At 41.7% G+C, this 23,158-nt stretch overlaps 1 protein-coding gene across 1 annotated transcript in view; it reads left to right on the top strand.

Annotated features, from left to right (window-relative positions):
• The window catches only part of MYOT (myotilin), a 1,852,166-nt gene that overhangs the window by 1,342,716 nt on the left and 486,292 nt on the right, over positions 1–23,158 (top strand). Inside the window, exon 10 of the mRNA XM_044068976.1 lies at positions 12,168–12,309. Within this exon, the coding sequence (XP_043924911.1) occupies positions 12,168–12,309 (142 nt within the window). The remainder of the gene's footprint in view (positions 1–12,167; positions 12,310–23,158) is intronic.

Genomic DNA, 23,158 nt, shown 5'->3' with positions numbered 1-23,158 from the left:
ATGTGCTGTGGACAGGCGATAACGTGGAGCAGCCTGAGGTAGTCTGTTGATTTTCAGCTGAAGACTCCAGCCGGCGGAGGCTACTTGAATTTATTTTAAGATTAAATGTAAGTTGCAGAAATTGTGTTATATTTGTTTTGGGCCTTGAAGGAGTTTGTACCACTAAACTGACTGTTTTAGTCGGTTATTTTGTGAACAAAGTATTTCTGCTGCCTTATTTTAATACCACATTCATGGATGGGTGCAGCAGGCAAAATTGGCAAATAAACTTCAGTACAAACTAGGATCGTACCTTAACTTTCATTGCCTGAAATTTGATCAGTTTTTTCTCCCCATCTGCTGAATGAGCAGTATTGTGATGTAAACTAAGAGCTTTGTTTTATAGGTGAAGTATGTCCTGTGCCAGGATGACAACAGAAGAGCAGTTGTTGCCAAAGGTGAGAGGATGCTGGTGAAGGATATGCCCGTGGTCATGCCAAAAACAGTTCCACCTCTTGAGCAACTAATTAACACCTTAAAGGCATACCTCATGGCCTTCAAACGGTATGCCGTTAGGACTGGAGTAATTGGGTTATAATCCTCTCATTTGAGCTGAATGGCAAACACTGGTTACAGTTTTCATAGGTAGAACAGTGAGTGAAAAGCACATTGCTGATGATGTTGAACTTACAGAATGGGATAAACTGTCTTCCAGAATAGCTGAGCCAACCTATCACAAATTTAAGTGTAATGACTTGGCAGTAGAGAGCTGCTTGGATTACTAGCCTTAGGTAGTATGATTACACTTATAAAGGCACAGTATGTATGAAAAGACTTTTCTAGGAATTCAGTTAAAGCCATCTGTATTAATGGAGATAAGAAACAGTATCCCATTACTCAAGTAGAAACACAAACTGTATTTGGATAGGTAATTCATTCTCTTTCTGTAGTTCCTAATTTTGCACATGATGTAATAGGGAATGCCTTTTTCCACATTAAAGATTTGTGAAGGCAGTGGGGGGAAGGTAATCCTTTCAGCAGACTAGCTTATCAGTTTAGGGGAGGGGAACCAGCCAAGAGGTTTGTTGGCATGCACTTATGCCTGGGTAGCCTACAAGAACAGAACCCTAGAAGGAAGAAAGTCGCACATTAAAATATTGCTTGAAAGTGTTATAAACCCAGGTGAAGTGTCATTACAGCCTGTAAGTGTTGCAAAGCAGGATAGCAGAACTGAAAGGAAGACACTCAATAAAAGGTTGCATTTCAGAGGGGAATGACATTTTAAAAGTATAGAAAATGCTCAGCCTGAGCAGAATTCTAAACTTTCTGTCACACTAAAACAAAAAGCTTCACAGCTGAAGTATTCTAAGCAGAAGGTGATTGATAAATATGAAACTTGACAATAACATAGACTACATTAGCAATAGTTAGAGGAAGACACAATTTCTGTTGTCAAGTAAGGGAATGTGCAAAATGGCGAAAAGGGGTTGAAGATGGATGGATGAAGTAGTGGAAGGCACTAAACAACAGGTATCAGTAAGTATGAAAAAAGTAAAATTAAGAATAAATCCTTTCCAGAAGAAGATCAATCTACAGAAGAAAAAGAGGGTGTTATTCAGTCATAATGAGACTTAACTGAAACCAAACTACAGAAGTAAAGGCAAAGTAGTCTGTAGTGTACATTTTAAGACACGATAACCTTGAACAGAGCCCCAGTAACATTTCTGTTGAGTCCAAATACAAGAATCATAAACAGACGGAAGAGGGTGCTGTGCATCAGGATCACGTAAGAAAGGAAGAAGGCGAAATGACTGTACAGATAGCAACTGACACTAAAGGTGCTAGTATGATCTGCCTTTCTGAGGAGAAAATTTAAACATGGAGACTCCAGTGCCTGTACTGGTAAAAGAGGAGGCAGTGCCTTCTACTCTCAACATACTGATCCTAAGAAAACGTTGCAGCGTAATGACCTCCAGTTTAGTCAGATGCATTTTAAATCAGCATAATGGAAAGATGACACTGAACAGTGAAAAAAATAGATAGAGCTGTAGGGGAAGAGGCTGAATAAAACATTCCCGTGTCTTACCTGTACTTTGAGTGACAAAATAATTTGTTGTACAGAGTAAACAAGGACGTAGAGGATGTAGTATATCAACTATTAGTGACCAAATCTTCTCAAAATTAATGAAAAAAGGGTAGCACTGTAGTCATGTACTGGAAGACACCTAGAAATGGATCCTAACCAAGATTTTACTGGCTGGGATTAAAGAAAGACCTAGAAAACTTCTGTGCCTGATGCTCTAAATACCAGATGACATACCTTCACCCAGGCTTTAAAAATTCTTGGATTCCAGTGACCATCAAAGAGGTGTCATAGCAGACGACATACCTTCACCCAGGCTTTAAAAATACTTGGATTCCAGTGACCGTCAAAGAGGTGTTATACCAGATAACATACCTTCACCCAGTCTTTAAAAATACTTGGATTCCAGTGACCTTCAAAGAGGTTTCATGTGAACATATTGCTTAGGAACATTGTTGGGCCTTTGGTGTTACTGCTTTAAGATTAAGCAATTAATATATTGGCGTACCATTAAGGTTAAACAATTGGCGCATAATTTCCAGAAAGATATTGTAGTGAAGTGTTTTAACTGAACATTAAAGTACATGCTGAGAAGTTACTGAGGAGGATGGTAAAAAACTGGGACCAATTATTAACTTTATTTGCTACTGCAGAAATGCCACATACCTCAATGGGTTTCAGTCCTTTTAAGATGTCACATGACAGGCACCCTAGAAACCTGGGGAGGGGTGAAAAGTCTATTTAGATGTGTCTTAGAACACTTTACTGACTTACAAGATAGACTGAAAGTGGTGATGTCCATCATGCCAGAACATATTGAAAGAGCAAAGGCTATACAACAAGGGGTGTATAATGGAAATGCAATGATCAGGGAATTCAGAGCTGGAGATCAGGTGTTAGCTTTGATCCTCCTCCAAATAAAAAAAAATGTTTTTTGGTTAAATACTAGGGTTCATTTGAAAGAGTGAAAAATAAATGGTGTAAATTACAGGGTCAGACAGACCAACAAGAGAAGGTAACAGATAAACCATATCAATATTCTGAAACCGTAGAAAAAAGTATTGACCTCTATAAGTAGTTTAATGACATAAACTGATGGAACTGGTGGAGAAAGAAATCTGACTTCTGTGATTGTGGTTCAGGTAGATGACACACTATCTAAATGACAGAATCAAGAGTTAAGGAAGTTTCTGTTCAAAAGTAAGGGAATATTTTCAGAAATATCTGGCATAACTGACTTGTTCATCACCATTTTAAGACCATTTCAACAGAAAGGCTAACATTAAAGTTTACAAAATGCCAGAGATGAAGAGGAAAGCTGTGCACAAGAAGTACAAAAAAATTAAGACAGGGAAATTGAGGAGATGAAAAGACAGAGGAACAGGGTTGGGGATTGGTATAATTTTTAAGGTATTTACCTCTGATATAAAAAGTACAGGATTTGATTCTCACCTGTGAGGGAAATTGGCTAGGCTTAAAACAGCCCACAAGTGCACTTAGCCTAGTACATAGCTATAAACCTATGAACCATGTTAGTCTCAAAACCTGATGGAACTTTTAGGTTCTGTAATCTTCAGGGACTGAACAGCATTTCAAAATTTGACAACTACACAATACCTAACGTAGATGACCTAATATAGGGGTGTCAAACATTTTTGGTTCAGGGACCACTTACCGTACTTTGAAAAGTTTGGGGGCCACATTAACATGTTCAATATATATTCCCACAGTCAAAGCAGTTTGCTGTGGGACATGCTGAGGGACAGATAAAATGCTATCATGGGCCAGATTTTGTCCAGAGGGCTACCTGTTGGACACCCCTGCCCTAATAGGTTGGGGAGTCACTACATTATATCTGACAAAGGGGTAATGGCAGATCACTCTTAGCATCAGTCATAGAAAGGACAGACGTTTCAAACCTAGAGGGTTTATTCCAGTATACTGACCTTCCTTACTGACTGCATGGTGCCCCTGCAGCCTTCCAAAGATTAATCAGCAGAGTCCTAAAGTTGCATGTCCAATACGCTGCTGCTTAGCTAGACAATGTCATAATGCGCCCTGAGGATTGGTACTCCCATCTAGCAAGGGTAGAGCTGTGCTAGTCTCTCTGAGAGCCCTAAATAAGAGTTTACTCAACTGAGCTGTTACTTTGATTTCTGTTTTAAGAGTAATGTTAGTTTATGGACAAAATGCCTCTGCTGCTTTGTTTTAATATCCTTAGTGTAACCGTATATGATTTTATAATATGCATGTGTGTGTGTGTGTGTGTGTGTGTGTGTATGTATATCTTTATCTCTCTCTCTCTATATATATATATATATATATATATATATATATATATATAAATAATGTATGTATGTATGAGTTAACGTGCATAAGGTCAAATGCATGCCTTGTCAACCGGTAGGAAAGTTGTCACCACCCATCAACTTCATAGCTAGTCAGTTGGTGAGCTAGTCAGCTTACATACTGTTGGCATTGGCACAGGACTGGATATTCCCATTCAGTCACTGTGTGTGACCACAAAGTTAGCCTACTGTAAATCAGGGTGTGTAGGGATGAAGTTCCTTTGGACCACATAAGCACATTACATTGTGCAGCCTTCAAATATAGAAGTTCTGTAGTCCATTGTAGTACAAAGGAGCAGTGTACATTTATTTTTGTTTGTTTTGTTCTGTGTTGTAAATGTAAGGTACAGCTTTCAGAAAGTGCTGTTAGGCATGCAGGGGAAGATTATCCACAATGCATATTTGAGTGGATGGCTATTTCTAGATGTTGAATGATTGCCAAAATAATGTGTTAAGTTTCCTTTTGGATACTGATTCACTGATACTATTTGAAAAGGCGACTGCACCTAACAACAGCTTCATTGTCCTCCTATGAGGTTCTACCAGGTACGTACATGGGAATCTCAGACCTCTTATGCTAGAAACTCTGCTAACCAAGCTCATGGAGGACATGCAGAAGAATGTCATTCTCTGCTGGGAGACTTCACTCTTCTGATTAACTGTGACCTTCAAGCATAAAGTCCTGTAATTGCAAAGAGTCCTACATTGATGGTGGTGGCATGTCATAAAAATAAAAAAACAGTACTTTACTGTATTAAGCCAGTCATCCTTCTAGCATCAGACTCTCTCGGCTTATTACTGTCAGATCCACAGTCCCTGCTCCTCTATTGAAGAGAAGACAAAAAGCAGACATTCCTACTACTGGCACACCAACCAAGTGGCCAGATGCACAAAATGCCCCCCCACCCCCACCAACACACACACACACACACACACACACACACACACACACACACACACACACACACACACACAGCGCCCCAGACATTCAGGTCCCACCCTAGCCTCCTTCAAACATTTAATTAAAAAAAATAATTTCTTTCAAATTTTGGCAAACTGCTTGATACAAATGTAGCAAACAGTTGCTATAGTTTATACCCTGCCTGCACACAGCTCTATAGCACTCATGTTTTAGTTTAAAAAAAAGTTTTTTTTCTTTACTTTTAAACTGTAGCAAATTGCTTGTTTAGACCACACACATTAATGCAGTGGTATTGCATTAAAGAGAGATCGGGATCGGCTGATTGTGCCCCCCAACACTTTGAGCCCGGGGCAACTGTCCCTGTCACCACTCTCTCCAATTTCCTCTCTCTTCCCTCTGCTTCCAGGAAGTCTTGCTTACTCATTGGTTTACTTAACTGAGCCAATGAGAAACTTTTTGAGGTTAGCACATTAACTTTTAATAGTGAAACTTGAGTCCATGATTAGCTAGCAGTGTAAGTCAAGGCTCTAACTCTGTGATTAACTGTTGCTTTGAAAAATTTCAAGGGAATTGCTGAATTGCTGCCATGATGACTGTGATTAGCTGCTGCCTTGGGAAGTACTTTTACTGCTGTGATTGGCAGCTCTGACTCAGCCAGGAAATGTTGCTTGGATTAGCTGCCATGCCATGGTGTTACTGCCATTACTCAGCACTCTGCAGGCTTAAAGGTGTGTGTGTGTGTGTGTGTGTGTGTGTGTGTGTGTGTGTGTGTGTGTGTGTGTGTGTGTGTGTGTGTGTGTGTGTGTGTGTGTGTGTGTGTGTGTGTGTGTGTGTGTAAGTACTTGCTTTCTGCATCTTAGAGTAGTTATGGTGTGAAAGAAGGAATGTTTACTATGATCAATGAGTGTCTTCATATGAGCTATGTTCTTTGGGTACAGTCTTCCTTGTTTTGTTGATTGTTGACAGTGTGTTATATTATTTCATTGTAAATAAACTGGACAGCATGAAGTTTGTGTGTTACCAATGCATTTTAATTTAGCTTTTTTTGCAGGCATGTGGATGCAAAATACAGTGTTTTGAGTTACAACACTTTGTCTAGTACTTAGTACAGAAGAGTAAGGCTATGAACCGTTAATTAATTGATTTTTCCCATAGTGCATGGTTTGATTCCCACAGCCTTCTTTTGTCTGCTGTGTGACTCTGACCCCAGTCCCTTCATCAATGACAGTGCTCCTAGGCTAGCCATGGCAAGGGACACGCATGCAGTGGGCTGTCCAAGGATGTTAACAAATGTCTACATCTGTCTTTGGAATTCCTTTACCCTTCCCATAGCTGCTGAGTATTGCTTTACTGTATGCTACTTGACTAGAAATCCAGCACGTCTGCTATAGTTTAATGGATTTCCACATATTCTCAGTAAATGTGAGATTCAAGAGAAGAGAAGTTTACTGCTGTTATATTAGGTATGCAAGAGTGTTTTGTTTAGCAAATGGCTGCTAGTGTTTTTGCTGTAAAATTTAAATAAAAGTTTTAAAATAAATCCAACTCTCTGATCATTGTAAAAGTAAAGAAAATGTTATGCACACTAACTGGTTTGAACAGGGTTTCATGGTTGGTAAGAGACACCCAAGTAATGGGATATTGTCATTGCTGTGTTTGGTGGGGGCCCAATCCATTACCCTGCCTAAGGCCCCATTTGACCATGATCCAGCTCTGAGTGGCATACACAACTGGGCCTATGATACCTGAGGAGTATAAAAGGAAACAAAGTTCTCTGTTTTTTAGTGAACTTGCCACACACTTTTCTGCCATGACAGTTAACGGTACCCCTGTTTACAGTCCTCCACACAGTATGCACCATTGTTGTCATTTATACTCATTAGCTGACCTCCCTAAACTATCAAACTTTCATGTAGTTTCTCAAACAACATACAAGCATAATTAGTACAGCAAAAGTGCAAAAATAATACCACTTCCCATTCACTTACCTCCCTTTAAGCCTGTGTACCTTGCAGTCCTTTAGCTTTCCCTTGTGAATAGCAGCTTTGCATGTAGCTCTTCTGCAATCTTCTTAGTGAGATGAGCCTGTCTGTCTTTATTGTGCAGTTTCAATGCTATTAGTGGGATCATTATGCTAATGAACCATTTCTGAGTGAATGTTCCTTAATCACACTTTTATCTTATCTTGCAGTTTACCAGTGCCACACCTAGAGGCTTTCAAAGTCATGCAGTCTCATGAGTGCCTGCAAAGTGCAGTAAGCATGTGTGGGTGGGTCTGGGACAATGGAATAAGTATTGTGCTGTTATGGCTTCTAGAGACAAATGGGAGCAAACATGGTGACATACTTAGGCACTGTGATACTACTCCACTCTTTTCAATGCCACTGCTCACACACTTAAACCTTGCATTTACTATTGTGGATATGATGTGCCCGGTAATGTTTACCACATGCCAGCAACATGTCACTGTGAGAGAGCTACCTTATTTCAATGGATAGTGACCTACTGAATGGCCATGGCTTCCAAGGGCACTGATAGTGGCAGGGCTCCTTGGTGATGCAGTAGGGAGTGTAAAATAATTTTGTACTGTAGGTACAGATACCACTGGGAGGTCCAGGGCAGTGAGTGCTACTACTGGCATTGACGACACTGGTGAACAATGCTGGCACCACTGCAGTGCCCTTGGAGGTATCATCCTGACCTACTAAAACAATGGGAAGAAGAGGTTGGAGAGAGTGCTGTTGTGATGTACTGCAAATAGGAATGGCTGATCAATGACTTGTTATTTACCTTATAGTTAAATGGTCCCTTTCAGGACATAGATCTGATTTTGTGTGTTATATTTTTTGTTGTTTTTCACCTCTGGAAGAAATATTAGAGAATGCACTACTTTACCACAGGAGAACATTGTATCTCTCCAGGCACAGGAGTGAGTACAATTATTGTCATGTTTACTTAGCTATATCTGGGAAGCACAGAAGTACCGGCTGTTATAGCAGGTATAGTTAGCTGTGACATACCTCTGTCACAGCTTTCTGTTCAGTCTGACACAACCTGTATATATCCATATGATGCTTTACACACTTATGTGCACAAACTATATTTTCAGCAGCTACTCTTATTCCTTACTTGCAGGGAGATATCTGCATCTCTCTGCCTTGACAGCATACCCACCATGTCTCTTATTGCCTGACATGTAAGGATGTTGCTACAGTCATGCGTTGTGGACACTTCCACAGACCACGTGGATGTAAGAAGGGGTCTTGACTGTGCATCACTCACCATATGCCCTTGCTGGTGCCACCTCTGCCTAGTTTTACTCTGGCATTTTTTCCATACCCCCATTCTGTCCCCGATGCATAGCAAACTACAAATAAATAAAATAAACAAATGGCAACTGCGGAATACTGTAGAACAAATTTTACTTAAGCGCTTTTCATTCAGCAGATCACTTGAACTTCTTCAGATGATTTGCTGAACGAAAAACTCTTAAGTAAAACTTGTTCTACAGTATTCCGCAGTTGCCATTTGTTTATTTTATTTATTTGTTTGGTTTTTGGTTATTTTTCTGGTTTGTCTTTCGCATAGCAAACTACATTATAGTGGATTCCAAGCGCCTGCTGATTGCTGCTTTTGCCTGCGACGATTGTTGCGTTTAGTATGTCACACTGGCATCATAGGCATGTAGTTCTGCATAAACAGTAACACTGTTCTGTGTCACATGGCAGGTATTTGACTTGTACAACATGCCAAGAGGGGCACAACTGCACATACTCTCCATGACCAGTTATGTTCACCATCATTATGGTGGGAGTGTGGTGTAATAGTTAAGGTGTTTACCTTAGAAGCACAAGATGCAGGGTTTGATTCTCACAGGGGGTAATTGGCTAGGCTTAAAAATGGTCTATGAGGGCAGCTAGCCTAGTAATAATCTATGAATCTATGAATTATCATGCATATCCCCAACCCTTAGACATTGGTGCACTGCTACTGCACATCTGTATGTCCTTCATCTAGTACAGACATTAAAATTTACACACTTAGTATTACTGGGCTGGAATAGTAACATACCAGGTTTGCAGCTGTGTAGAAGACCAGGAGGTACCTGTAAGACTGATAATCAGAAACAAGTTGGAGTGCTAATGCCTTTTTTCTCAGTTTCTCTCTGTCACTAGCCTTTTTCTATATTTTTGATCTTTTTATTTCTATTTATTTAGATCCAGTTATTTTACCATTTTTCAGCATTTCCCAAGGCTGTGCCTGCGGTGTAGCACCAGTCCCCATCCCATCATCTCACCCATCCATCTCATGCCAGCACAACATCTGACTCCAGGCCTGCCTGTTCATCAGGTAACAGGACCTGAGATAGGAGATGAACCGGGAGTGCTCCCAGTGGCCTCTAGTAGTCACTGACTGGTGGGGAGTGCTCTTATTCCTCTGGGGGCCACAAATTATCACCCAACAGGAGCTGGAAAAAGTCATGGAGTTCTTGGTCTGTTGGCTTGAAGCATATACTAGCCACCTGGAGAGGGTCTTTGTGTAGCGTACAGTCAGACTGCTGCCTGCCATTATCACTTCCACAATGTAGACAGGGCTCACTGGGGAGGGCAGTCATGCTGGTGACTTACCTCTTCCTGGGTCAAACCCAGATAGTACTCTCAGAAATAAGGGACCCACCCTACAACCCCATCGTTGTGTTGCCCTTCCTTGTGTACCACCTTCTTCCCATGTATGCTGTCTGATCATCCTCCCTCAGTCTGTACATCAGTATATCCACTGTGAATCCCCCCATTTTCTCTGTCTGCGTTTGTTCATATGCCCCTGCTTCCATGCTTTCACACTCCTTCCATCCTCTACCTTCCCCTTGCATCCTCTCCCATCCACCCTTCATAAAAAAATGGTACATGTCCCTAGTAGTTGTGTAGTAGACCTATAAGTATCTGTAAGAATGATCATCAGAAACAGAGAAGTAATGTCTTTGCTTTTCTCTCACTCTGTCTCTTCTTGGTCTGTCCCTAAACGTTTTTGTGTCTTGTTTTTGCTCACTCCAACTCTTACTTTCCCCAGTGTTCTTGTTTATGTCCCTCTTTTTGCCGTTCTCATTTTTCTAACTTCCCTGTAAAAAAAAAAAATTCTTCAGACAGCACTTGATATTTAAGAGGTATTTTCAGTCTGGGTCCTTATTTCCCCCACTTTGTTGAGAAATTGATTTGTTTATTTTGTATTTTTTTTTTTTTTTTTTGGTGGAGGCAAGAGGATTTGCAGTAACTTTCCTGTAATCCCGTTTCCTCAAATTTCAGTGAATGAAAACAAATATGCATTGTGGGGGACCTGCTTATTGCAGCTTCCAGCTTTTCTCATAGTGTTGTAAGTAGCATGTGTGCAAATAGTCTCATGCATGCTACATCCTCACTATTGGTGTTGCTGAAATTCCTAGCCTCAGTTGCAAAAACAACTATTATCCCCACTTGTCTTGCCATTTTATTGAGTAGGTTTCTTAATTAGTTACTGACTGAGCTTTGAAATTCTTTCTTGTTAATTGATAGCTACCCCTGAACGACCTAGCACCTTTCAGCATCATTGGTGTAACCGTTACAAAACTGTGGAAGGCATGTTTCTGAATTCCAAGGAAAGTGTGTTGGCAGATTTTTGTAAACTAGTCTGACATTTGTTACCAGCGTATACTGTCATTTATACTCTTATTTTTATTTATTTTTAGTCTAGTAAGCCCACTGAAGACTTGTTTCTGTTTAGGGGTGACCCAGGAGAACTGTTTGGTTAAGTGACTTGTTTAGATAACTCAGTTTGCACTTGGAAACAAAGTGAATAAAACCCAGGATGCTCATTCGACAGCATATAGGCTTAACCCTCTGACCTAAACTGCGAAACAGTAGCATATGTGGACGTAGCACTCGGGATTCTTTCCAGTCTGTGAGAATCCAGTCAGAAACTGAGTAATTCTGCAGTGTAACGCACAATTGAATCATGCAGGAAAGTCAAGGATAGACATGAAGCAGTAATTACATATAGCCACATTATTCATAACCCAGTGGAAGGATATGGGGAACTGCTGCATGCAGTACAGTTGGATCACCTGCTTCTGAGCCTGAAGTTAGCAGAAAGTAAAACGTGCCTGGTTTTTCAACAGCAAGTTTCCAAACAAATGTATGCACATAGTCTGCCTTCAAAAGTTGATGTCCTGCAGTGAGACTGGCCTTTTACACAATGGCATTGTAGCAGGAAGTCCCTTACTGATTGGTGCACAGCCAACTTTCTTCCACTCCAGTCAGTAAGTGGAAACAGCAGCAGTAGTCCTAAAGACAGAATCAGTAGAACAGCTTGGAATTTGGAATACTTCAACAACAGCACATTGTCTGAGGTCTGATTAACAGCCCTTATGGCATCTTAGGGTAGGCCATGCAGGTAGTTAATTATCATATTGTTGTCTTTCTTGATACAACTACACAACCTGCAGGATTTTGCTGTATAACCATTAGCTGTGTGTTTGCTGGGACAACATGGTAGTTTTGAGGGATGCCTGCCATAAGCACTGAAAACATCAGAATTAGTAGGCAGAGACCACACCCACAAATAGACGTATGAACACAGGTTCGGTAACAGTTCTCTGCACTGGGTATAACTGCTGTGCTTCAAAAGATGCATAATGATAAATGCTAGAGCTGTTTTTTTTTTTTTTTAAGATCAACAGTGTAAGAATCTATTAATAGATGTATTGAGTTTTTCTTAGACATGGTGATCCTTTTATTTGAACCTATGATGTATGCATATTTTGCTCTTCATTATAAGGATTCACTTTTTTCTTTTAAATTAACAGTTATCCTAAACCAGCTGTAAAGAAGTCCAGAACGCCCGTGATCTCTAGTGATGAACAGATACAAGGATCAAAGGATGCACTTATACAGGACTTGGAAAGAAAACTAAGATGTAGAGATGCTATTCTACATAATGGAAACCAGGTAAACCATAGTCCAAACAGGTGCTTTTAACACTGTCATCTTGAAAGCCATTTTACATGTAATGCTTATATTTACAGTTTCAAGAGTCTTGGGTCAGTTAGGTGTTACGTATCTGCGATCTCTAGGGTCTTTGTGATCTGGGTGGGGGGTGGATTCTGTTACCGTTATACTGCTGCGACAAGATGACCTCCTTGGAAAAGGAAACTATAAATAAATAAGTGTAGTAGAAAATTCTGACCAGCATGTGAAGTAAATATAAGCAGTGTAGTCTTGTTTAGTATATAGAACATGATAATTAATGGCTGCACTAATATCTTTCTGTCCCTAGGATTTCTCCACATTTGAATTAACATTGCATCTCATACCTTTTGTCCCAGCGATTGCCTTTTCCACACAAAGTGCATACTGATGCTTTATTTTCATCACTAGTTTTACAAATGCATATGTGTGGTTATATGCCACAGACACATTTTAAAGAAATTATCTTTGCCTGTATTGACAACACTTTAACCATCCTAAAATGCAGAACCTGTCAATGTTTATACCAGTGTATGATGCATTATTTGATCACATGAGTGTTCTGTTTCATCTCCGCATTCCATTGCGCAGTATGGAGGATCTTCTGGTTCAACTATTCTTCTTTACCCAGAGCCCAAGTCCAAGTAAAGTTATAGAAAATAGTGTAGTGTTCTTATAGGATCACAGGATCACTGAAATACAAGACAGCTAAATGTTGTGGCCACTGACACCTTCCAGTTCCTGCCCTTAGACTGTATCTCCTCTTTCACACCAGTCAAGCCCAATCCAGGTTCTGTATGAAGGAAGATATTGCACTGCATTGCTTATTTGGCAGGGGGAGCCCATCCCATAGTTGAGGAAGGAACTGTGGAACCTAAGATTCAGATTCTTGGTTCTGGTGTTTGTGGAACAAACATGTGTATGATTTCTGGTAGTATACAATAGACACAAAATTTCTGGTCCCTAATGGTTCAGAAAGCAATGTATAGATACTCCCTAAGCAGTCTATAAGATACTGAATAAAGGGACAGTACTTCCAGACATTTCTGCTAGTTTAGATCCAGTGATCTCTGCTTTCTAGTTATTTGATGTGTCTAGTGAGGTACATCTCAAAGGGACACTTTATTCAATAGCTGGTTTAATCAATGCTGAGTATAAGAAAAATGACAGTTATGTACTTACCACAATGTTAGAGCCATGTTGTCTGATTTTTGTCTGCTTCAAACCTGTGGGTTGTTGGATCTGATGGGATGTGACCTCAGTATCGATCTCAAAGCTTATTGGTTCCAGAGCTCTGACTCCTCCCATACCCATAATTTCCTAGATTGCATCTCCGATGATTAGATTGAGCTTATCTCTATAAAGTGAAAAATTTTGTATCTATATATGTATAAAATACACGCACACACATATGTGCATGTGCATTTGTGAATTAACCTAGGGAAAGGAAGAAACTTTGGTAGAGGGCAATCAACCCTACTAATCTGAAATGGCTGATGAAAGGTGTTTCAGTACAGTCAGACTGTGCACAGACAGGGAGTAATTCCCACTCAGTTATCTAGAAGCCATAGGTGACAATTTGAAAGGGGGTAGGAATGAGGGAGTTTATTGTCTGATTTTCACCTGCTTTGTAGAACTAACGTTATGGTAAGTACATAACTTTCATATCCAATCTATTTTCATCCATTCAAACCTGTGGGACAGAATCCCAAGCTGTCAGACTGGGTGGTGTTAGGGAAGAGCATTCCTGAGTATGGTTGAGCCAAAAGATGAATGTGATCTTGATTGTGTGTCCAGCATCTAGTGGGACAAAAAGGTGTGCACAGTTGCCCATGTAGCTGCTGCACAAATATCATCAACTGGCAATCCTCTATTAAAGGCTGTAGAAGTAGAAACTGTTGTTGTTGAAAGTGTCATAGGTTTACTTGCTAAAGGCAAGTTTTTCTGATGATACACAAAAAAAATGCAGTCTCGAGAGCTCCGTGGATAGGGTCACTTTAGAAACTGCTTTTTCTAATTTCAGCCTATCAAAGGAAATTAATAATCGATCATCCTTTCTGAAGTCCTTTCTCCTCTGAAGATAGAATCTGAGTTGTCTATGTACATCTAGCAAATAAATGTAGGAGGCATTCTCCCTTCTTTTGATCGTCTTAGAAAAAACACAGAAAGATGTGTAGACTGATTTAAATTATTATTAGATGCCACCTTAGGAATAAAGGATGCATTAGTTCTAAAGGAAACCCTGCCCTTATGGGAAAAACAGCTATGGAGGTTTGCATGAGAGGGCTTGTAATTCCAAGATTTTGCTGTCTGATGTTACTGTTATTAGAAAATTGATTTTCCATGTAAGGAATTTTAAATCTGCTGTATTAGCAGGCTCAAAAGGAGGTTGAGTCAGAGCTTGTAACAGAATGGTGATGTCCCATGGGGTGCTGGGTGTCTAATGGGAGGTCTCAACAGAAATGTACCCTTAAAGACTGTGGAAATTTTAAGGGATGCAATCGATGTATTGCTGATTCGAACATGAAAATTGGAAATAGCCTTCAACTTAATCTTGATAGTTGTGAAACTGAAGCCTTTGTCAGAGGTAATACAGAAATTCAAGTGTGGATGGAACTGCTGCAAAAAAAGGGGTCTAGACCTTTGGAGTAGGCTCAGTTTGAAACTCTATTCCATTTACTGTGATAAACTTTCCTAGTAGACAGTTCCCGTGAAGCAGAAATAATATTAACTACTGCAGGAGGAAGCCTGGCATCTCTGGCTATTGTTAAAACTGGAGGAACCATGCAGTTAGTTTCATGGATTTCTGATCTAGAGGCAGTCTGGACAGGTGAGATAGTAGATCTGGATACTGATAAAACATCCATGGAGGATGTACTAGAAGAGGCAATAGGAAGGGGACCCAAGTCTGTCAGGGCCAAAAGGGAGCAATGAGGATAACTTACACTGCCTTGACTGCCTTGATTTCTGTATAGACTTGTTCATTAGGGGGAAAGGTGGGAAGGCATACAGCAGACCTGGGGGCCAATTGTGGACCAGAGCATCCCTCGCAGACTCGGGCTTTTGTTGTAGATAGGAGGCAAACAGGTCACAGTAGACTTTCTCTCAGCAAATGAAAATAGTTTGTGTCACTGCAATATTAAAGGGCCACTTGTGAGGGAGTAACACTGTCCTGTTGAATTTGTCTGTGAGTACACTGGAAGTCCCTGGGATGTGCATTGCTATTAGAAAGCACTGTGAAGACATCACCTATCACCAAACCTTCAAGGCTTCCTGACAAAGGGGATAAGAATGGGTTCCTCCTTGTTTGCTGATGTACCATACAACAGTCATGTTGTCTGTCTGTATGGATATCACATCCTTGGGGGGTAGGTCCTAAAATGCCTGCAACATTAAGAAAACCACCCTCAGCTCCAAGGTATTGATGTGAAGATTGGCCTCTGCTGTCCACCATGTGTCTTGGACTATCTTCTCTTCAAAGTCCACCCCCCAACCCCAGCAGGCATCCATATGTAGTTAGTACTGCTGTTGATGGATCTGTCTGGAAAGGATGGCCCTTGGTCACAGAAGGAGATGTTATCTACCAAGCAATGTGTTTTTGCAAACCAGCATAATCCAAATTTTTGCACATACAGGGTGAATGGATTGAGACCACTGTACTGCTAAAGTCCATTGCTGCACTCTCATGAAAAATTTTACTAAAGGGGACCATCAAAGTCGTGGATGCCATGAGTCACAAGAGATGCAGTTTTAACCTCACTGGTGGTTTCAGATGATGCAGAACTTGAATGGGTGTTAGACAAAGTGATTGGAGACTGTAGTGGGGAAGACTGTCTATCTGATGTTTGGCATTTAGGTGGCATCCTATGACGTTTATAGCTTGAGTTAGAGTCAGTTGACATTTTGGTAGTTTTACTGAGATTCCAAAGATCAGAAGCAACCAGAAGTACATGGTCCCAGTATGTAAGTAGGCGATGTGTTGTGGGGGCAGTGAGGAGCCAATCGTCTAAATACTAGAAGACTTGGATCTCCAGTAGGCGCAGGTGTGCCGCTACTACTGCCATGATCTTGGCAAACACTCTGGAGGCTGTGGTGAGACCACAAAGCAGCACTCTGAATTGAAAATTATTAGCTTCCAGATGGAAGTGGAGGAATCTCCAGGAGTGCTTCATTATTTTGATGTGATAGTAGGCATTCTGGAGATCTGCAAAGCACACCAATCATCCTGCCTCAAAAGAGGCAAAATAGACTAAACTGTGACCATCTGAAATGTTGTCTGTTTTATGAATTGGTTTAAGTGACTAAGAACTTAAATTGGCCTTTTTATCTTCAGTTTTCCTTAGCACTAAAAGGAACCTGGAATAGACTCTGGATTCTAACTGGTCTTGGGAACTGGTTAGATTCTCTTTTTCCCAAAAGCTTTGAAATTTCTATGGCTGCTAAGTCCCACTGACTGGGTGGAACATCATTGACTTTCTTCTTTTTCTGTGGTGAAGGAATTGAATAGTCTCTGGATGTTATCTTTAGCATCCGTGAATCTGATGTTGTCTTTTGCTAGGCCTGAGGGTGTAAGGAGATATGCCCCCCCCCCCCTCTTCAGCTGACTCCAGAGCTCAGCAGCCAGGCAACTGTTCAGGAGCACTGAAAGGCTTTCTTAGAAAGGGACCTCAAAAGCCTTGATTTTTACAGTCCATCTGTGCTTTCTGGGTTGTTATCCATTAAAATTACCTCCCCTTCTGCCATGAGGAGATTTTTCACCCTGGGAATCCTGGAAATAACTCTGTGATTTGCAGAACCACATCTCCTGATCTCTGGTTTCTCAAGAACATTTTTTGTGGGGTGGAGAAGTGTTCTCCCACTGCAGAGAAAATCATAGTATCCTGTTGACTCCTGGTGGTTGTATCCTTAACTTTAGGTCCAAACAAGGTGGAACCATCGTAGGGGCCATTTAATGAAGTCACATAGCTGCATCCAGGCATGATGGTGCATGGTGTTGCTGGTGCCTGCTGCTCTGGCTGTGCTGTCTGCTGCATTTGAAAGCAGATGCATGGCAACATTAGAAGAAGATTTTAAGGTGGAAAATCTGGGAGTCCACTGTCTTCTGAACATCTGCTGGCAATACCCCTGAGAGAGACTTGGAGATCTCTTTAGTCAAGTCTCTCTAGAATCTTGTTAGGTGGGCAAGGTAGTTCAGCAGTCTGAGTGCAAAAGTCACTGATGCCTAGGTCCACTTCCCAAATCTGTCTGTCACCCTAGATTCTCTGTTAGGAGGATGAACAGATGAGCTTTCTTACAATAGTTCCTTCTTGGTGGCTGCTGCCACCACTATAACAGCTACGTGTGGGCCTCTACTCCAGTGCTTCTGATCTACTGGCACTGATAATAATCTGTCTGCCTTTTTCGGAATGGGCTGCACCACATCCGAGTCCTCCCACATCAGCTGAGCAATAAGATTTATGAGAGGGTCAATAGATAGTACCACGCAGGACAATGCTGGTCTGGTACCAAAAGCCTCCAAGAATATTGATGTGTCAGGTGAAGGGTCTTGAGATGACCAAACCCTTCTCTGCTTCATTAATTCAAGGATGTCACCAAAAGTGACATCTTTAGAGAGGGAGAGGGGGAACCCTCCCCTCCCTCCAAGTTTATCTTCATTGAAAGATTCTAGTGAAGAGTCCAGGAGCTTCTGTCTGCATGTCCTCTTTCTGGGAAGTGTTAGATGGATCAGAGTTGGACATGGAGCTAACAAAGCAAACTTTCTCAGAGGCAACTGGTACCAGCTGTCCCTGTCGACAAGAGTGTAGAGGCGAAGACACAGTGTGCAAATGAGGTTTGGGTGGAACCAAACTGGTTTTCCAGCTACAACACAGACAAAGACTAAAGGTGGAGGTGTATTGATTTACATCAAAAGTAAATGTACCTCAAGGCTGGTCAAACAGGACAATGCACTTGACTGCTTCATGTTGAAATCACCATAGGCAAAATCCAATACCACTTCCTTGCAAGCTATAGGTCCTGTTCTATGACCAAGGAAACCCATACTATGTATTTAAACTTATTGGTAACAGTCACCGTCCAACACAATACCATATTCATGGGCGACTTTAATTATCCCACTATTAACTGGGAATCCTATACAACACCAAACTTACAGGCACAGAGATTCTTGGATTTTGTAAACACAGACTCCCTAAACCAGATTGTCAGTACACCAACCACGGTTGCAACCATACTGGATCTGGTCCTCACTAATATGGAAGAGTGCTGCGCACCCCCTACTGTAATGTCTTCCCTGGTAAGGTCAGACCACAAAATGGTCTCCTTTGAAGTAAAAATAAAACCCAGACCCCCAGCTAAACCTAGAATATTCAGGAACTACTTTAAGGCTAAGGCTAACTTCCTGCTGTTAAGTAATAGCCTGGTATTTAAGTAAAAATAAAACCTAGACCCCCAGCTAAACCTGGAATATTATTACTTTAAGGCTAACTTCCTGCTGTTAAGTAATAGCCTGGTAAAGTTTCAAGCCCCTATATACCCTGAGAGCACAGCTGCCTATGCAGACCTGTTCACAGAAACCCTGTACAAGCATGTTAATAGCTGCATAGTGGCAGATGTACCCACCAGGAAGAAGTACAGAACTAACTCAAAAAACAAGCCACCCTGGTGAAATTGCAAAAGCAATAGGCTGTATAACAGGAAGAAGAAAATCATGGCAATGATTAGGAAGTGCAGCACCCAGCAGGATAAAAGCACTTTCATCAAACTAAACAAACAACTCAGAGGAGAAACAAAGTCTACCAAAGCCAAATTTGAGTTAAATTTGACCTCCCATGCCAAGGAAAACTCCAAGGCATTCTTTAGCTATAGCCACAACCTCAAAGGCAATACACAGTTGTGTGCAGAGTTCATTGCAATGGAGCCACATATATTGAGCCAAAATGTATAGCTCCCACATTACCCCTCTGTCCCCCTCAACCTTCCCTAAGGAAATGCCATCAAATATAACTCCCACTGTTATCACTAGGGAACAGGTCCTTAATGTGCTCTCCAAGGCCAAGAACAGCATATCAATGGGCCCAGACAATATCCCAGGATGCCTTCTAAATAGCATGAAACATGACCTGTCAGGCCCTCTGGAATTGCTGTTTAACTGTAGCCTCCAAACATGCTTTGTGTCTCATGAATGGAGAACAGCAACGGTCATCCTTCTGCACAAAGGTGGGCCATCTACAGACCCTGGAAACTACAGTCCTATAAGTCTCACTAGTCTTATATGTAAAGCCATGGAAAGAATTACCATGGAAGTGATCAGTAGTGATGTAGTAAACCTCCAGACACTGGATCCAACCCAGTTTGGTTTTGTCAAGGGTAGGTCATGGCTACTCAACCTGGTGGAAGGTCACCAAAGCAATGGATGAGGGCAGAATGGTACACACTACCTACCTTGACTTGGACAAGACATTTGACACAATACCCCACTCGGGCATTGTTGAAAAACTCAAGAGGTTAGGTGCAAACCCGTATGTCACCCAGTGGATAGCTCACAGAAAGGACCCAGGAAGTTAGAATTGGGGAGTCCATCTCTAGAAAGAGGCCAGTCACAAGTGGAGTCCCAAGGATCGGTCCTTGGACCACCCTTTTTTGGCATTTACTTCTCTGAAGTCAAGGCCTATGTCAGTGGTCGCTGGCTGACTACATTTGCAGATGATTGCAAATTAGGAGCTGTCATTGAACCCCACACTGACACAAATGTTCTCCAGGAAGGGCTGACACAGACAAACAACTGGTGTCAGAGCCATGGACTAAAACTAAATGCCAAGAAATGCATAATAGTATCCACTGGGAATTCATTCAGCCCTGGTAACTATCATATTGACAACACACCCCTTACAGTTGACCCAATAGTCAGGGACTTAGGGACACACATAGACAGTAATCTAGCCTTTGACCATCACATGTCTACAGTAATTAGGAATTCATTCTATGTTGTGCAAGTTATATGATCACCGGTTCATAGGAAGTCACTAGGCTTTTGGCCCTGAGGCCCTTACAAGCCTAACCAAGAATTAGCCCATGTTCCAACAAGTCAGCACCCAATGCCCCTGTATAGCAGGGGCATAGGTGGAATCCCAGGGCTGTATTTTCTGTTCCCCATCCAGTTATCCAGGCTGTGTTTAAAAAAGGTTAATGAGGTACTTTGCTTGACGTGGAGAGGGAGTCTATTCCACAGAAGAGGGAGTCTATGGGACACAAATCTGTCCTGCCAACAAGTCCTGTTGAGGTCACAAGTGTGGGTTACTTCAGTGGAGCTTGATATGTGGATATGCAACAATCCCATCAAGGCGGGGTCTGAGATTGCTTTGTATGCCAGACAGGGGTCACCTCTAAGGAGTTTGTATGAGACTGAGTAGAGGGACAGGGCTTTTAGCCTACCTGTGTAGTGTAGATGTTTGAGGCGCTGGATTCTCCTGGTGAGGAACCACTGTGGTGTCTCCAGCTGCTGCATGTGCTTTGTGAGGTACATGCTGAAAACAGTATTGTACTCAATAATGGGTCTTATAAGGGAAGAATACAGGGATGTTATGACATCCTTATTCCTGGATGAGATACCTTTACTAATGAGGTGGGCCATGTAGAAAGCTTTCCGTACAACGGAGGCAATATGGTGGTCAAAAGTCAGTTTGCTATCAACCTGGGTGCCCAAGTCCCTCACTACTGATTGTGTATTTAGAACCTTATTACTATCATAATTTGTGGGGACGTCACTCTCCCCAAAGGGGATGATGATGCATTTTTTGGCATTCAGTTTGAGGCCATGTGCTTGGCACCAGTCATTTGTTTGGGTGAGACCCTCTTGGAGGATGTCCACATCACTAGGAGAATTGATTACAGCACACAGCTTGCAGTCATCTGTAAACTTGGTCAGCCATAGCACACTGGCTTTGATCTGCACCCTAGAAAAGGTATGTCCCAAGCAACAGAAGCCCCAAGACCGATCCCTGGGGTACACTGCTCATTACAGGTCTACTGCTTGAGGTGGCTCCCCCTGTTTTGACTAGGTGGATTCCGTCAGTGAGCCAGTTTGCTACCCATCTGGTAACATACGGATTGATGCCTAGTTGAGACAGTATATCTTTTATAACTAAGTCTAAGTGTGGAATAGTATTGAAAGCTTTGGCCAGGTCAAGGTAGGTGGCATGCACAGTCTTCCCTTCGTCCATGGCTTTAGTGACTGTCTCAAATAAGTTGACCAAATTTAACAGGCATGACCTCTCCTTGACGAAACCAAGCTGTGTGGGATTGAGTGTTTGGAGGTTGCCAATGTCCTTGTTAATGAGGTCCATGATATTCTGTTCCATGGCCTTGAAGATCAGGATAGTTAGGCTGATGGGCCTATAATTTCCTGGATCAGTGGCCGCTCCACCTTTGTGAAAAGGGATGACAGTGGCTGTCCTCCACTCGGCTGGGATGAAGCTGGTACTCAGACTTTGGTTGAATAGTGTGCCTAATGGTGCTGCAAGTTCCTGCCTGAGTTCATGTAGGATACATCCTGGGATGTTATTGGCTCCCATGGAGGCTGTATTTTTTGCCTTTAAGAGGGCAGTGATGATTTGCTCCCTAGAGATAAGAGGGGGCCAGGTGCTGGAGATGTCCTAATTTACTGATGGGAGGGACAGAGGGGTGAAGTTTTCACTGAAGCTGTCTGCCAGCAGGTTGGCTATATATATATATATGGCGTTTGTGTATGTGGTGTCTTTGACCACCAGTTCTGAGCAGACCTGAGTGCTTCCTTTGAGACAGTGGACATATATGAAGAAGGTCTTATGATTGTCTTTAGTAGATTTTACCAGTTTGGACTCAGAGTTTGCTTTGGAAGATTTCACTAGTGCTCTTATTTGCTTGCTCAGGCTAAGGAGAGATTGCTTCCAATTAGGCACTTGCTCCTTCTTGGTCCTGGACAGCAATTGTTTCCTTTTATTATAGAGTTTATTTATTGCAGATGTCCAACAGACAGGTTTATGCTTCAAGGAGAAGGATTTTGTCCTGTGGGTTATTCCTGATTCCATGCAGCTGTTATAAATGCTCGTATAGTACTTTGGTGTAGGTTTGGACATATCTGCCAGTTCCTATGGGGAGAGGGGGGCTTTGAAGCTGTTTATACCTTCCCTCAGGAGGTGGTAATCAACTTTGGAGAACTTTTTTTTGTTTGACCCTAGCTTGGGGGCGGTTGGGAGAGATGGTGACTTTGAAAATGACTGCTTTGTGGTCAGATTTTACAAGGGAAGATGACACTGTAGGGATACTGCAGTGGTTACTCATGTTGGTTAATACCAAGTCCAAGATATTATTACCTCTTGTAGGGGTGTTGACCAGCTGGTCCAAGGCATTTGCATTGACGAAATCAAGGAATCTCTGGGCATTTGTGCTTTGGCATGAGTAGTTCTTCCAATCTATGGTTGGATAGTTAGTCGCCCACAATCAGGGCAAAGGGTTAAATCTTGATAGATTCGAAGAAGTCCGGATAGGTAGAGTGGGTATCATAAGTCAAAGTTGGGGGTCTGTAGCTAGCTATGATTTGAATAGGGGTCTTGTCAATGGTTAACTGCACTGGAGTGTCTCCTGTGCATCATACTGTTTGACCAGCCTGGAGGTGTGTATATCTTTACTATATATTGCAACTCCACCTCCTTTTGCTTTGCTGCCCACAGTTTGGGGTCTGAATGTATGATAGGATGAGTAACCTGATATGGCTGGGGTGCTGTCCGCAGCTTTGAACCAGGTTTCTGTGATTACGTAAATGTCAGCATCTTCCAGGGTTAAGAATGCTTGC

The sequence above is a fragment of the Protopterus annectens genome, chromosome 4.part0, assembly GCF_019279795.1.
Source record: "Protopterus annectens isolate FY-2018-M chromosome 4.part0, PAN1.0, whole genome shotgun sequence".
Lineage (NCBI taxonomy): Eukaryota > Metazoa > Chordata > Ceratodontiformes > Protopteridae > Protopterus > Protopterus annectens.
Note: the sequence above shows the minus strand (reverse complement) of the source record. Positions and strands in the feature narration are given on the sequence as shown.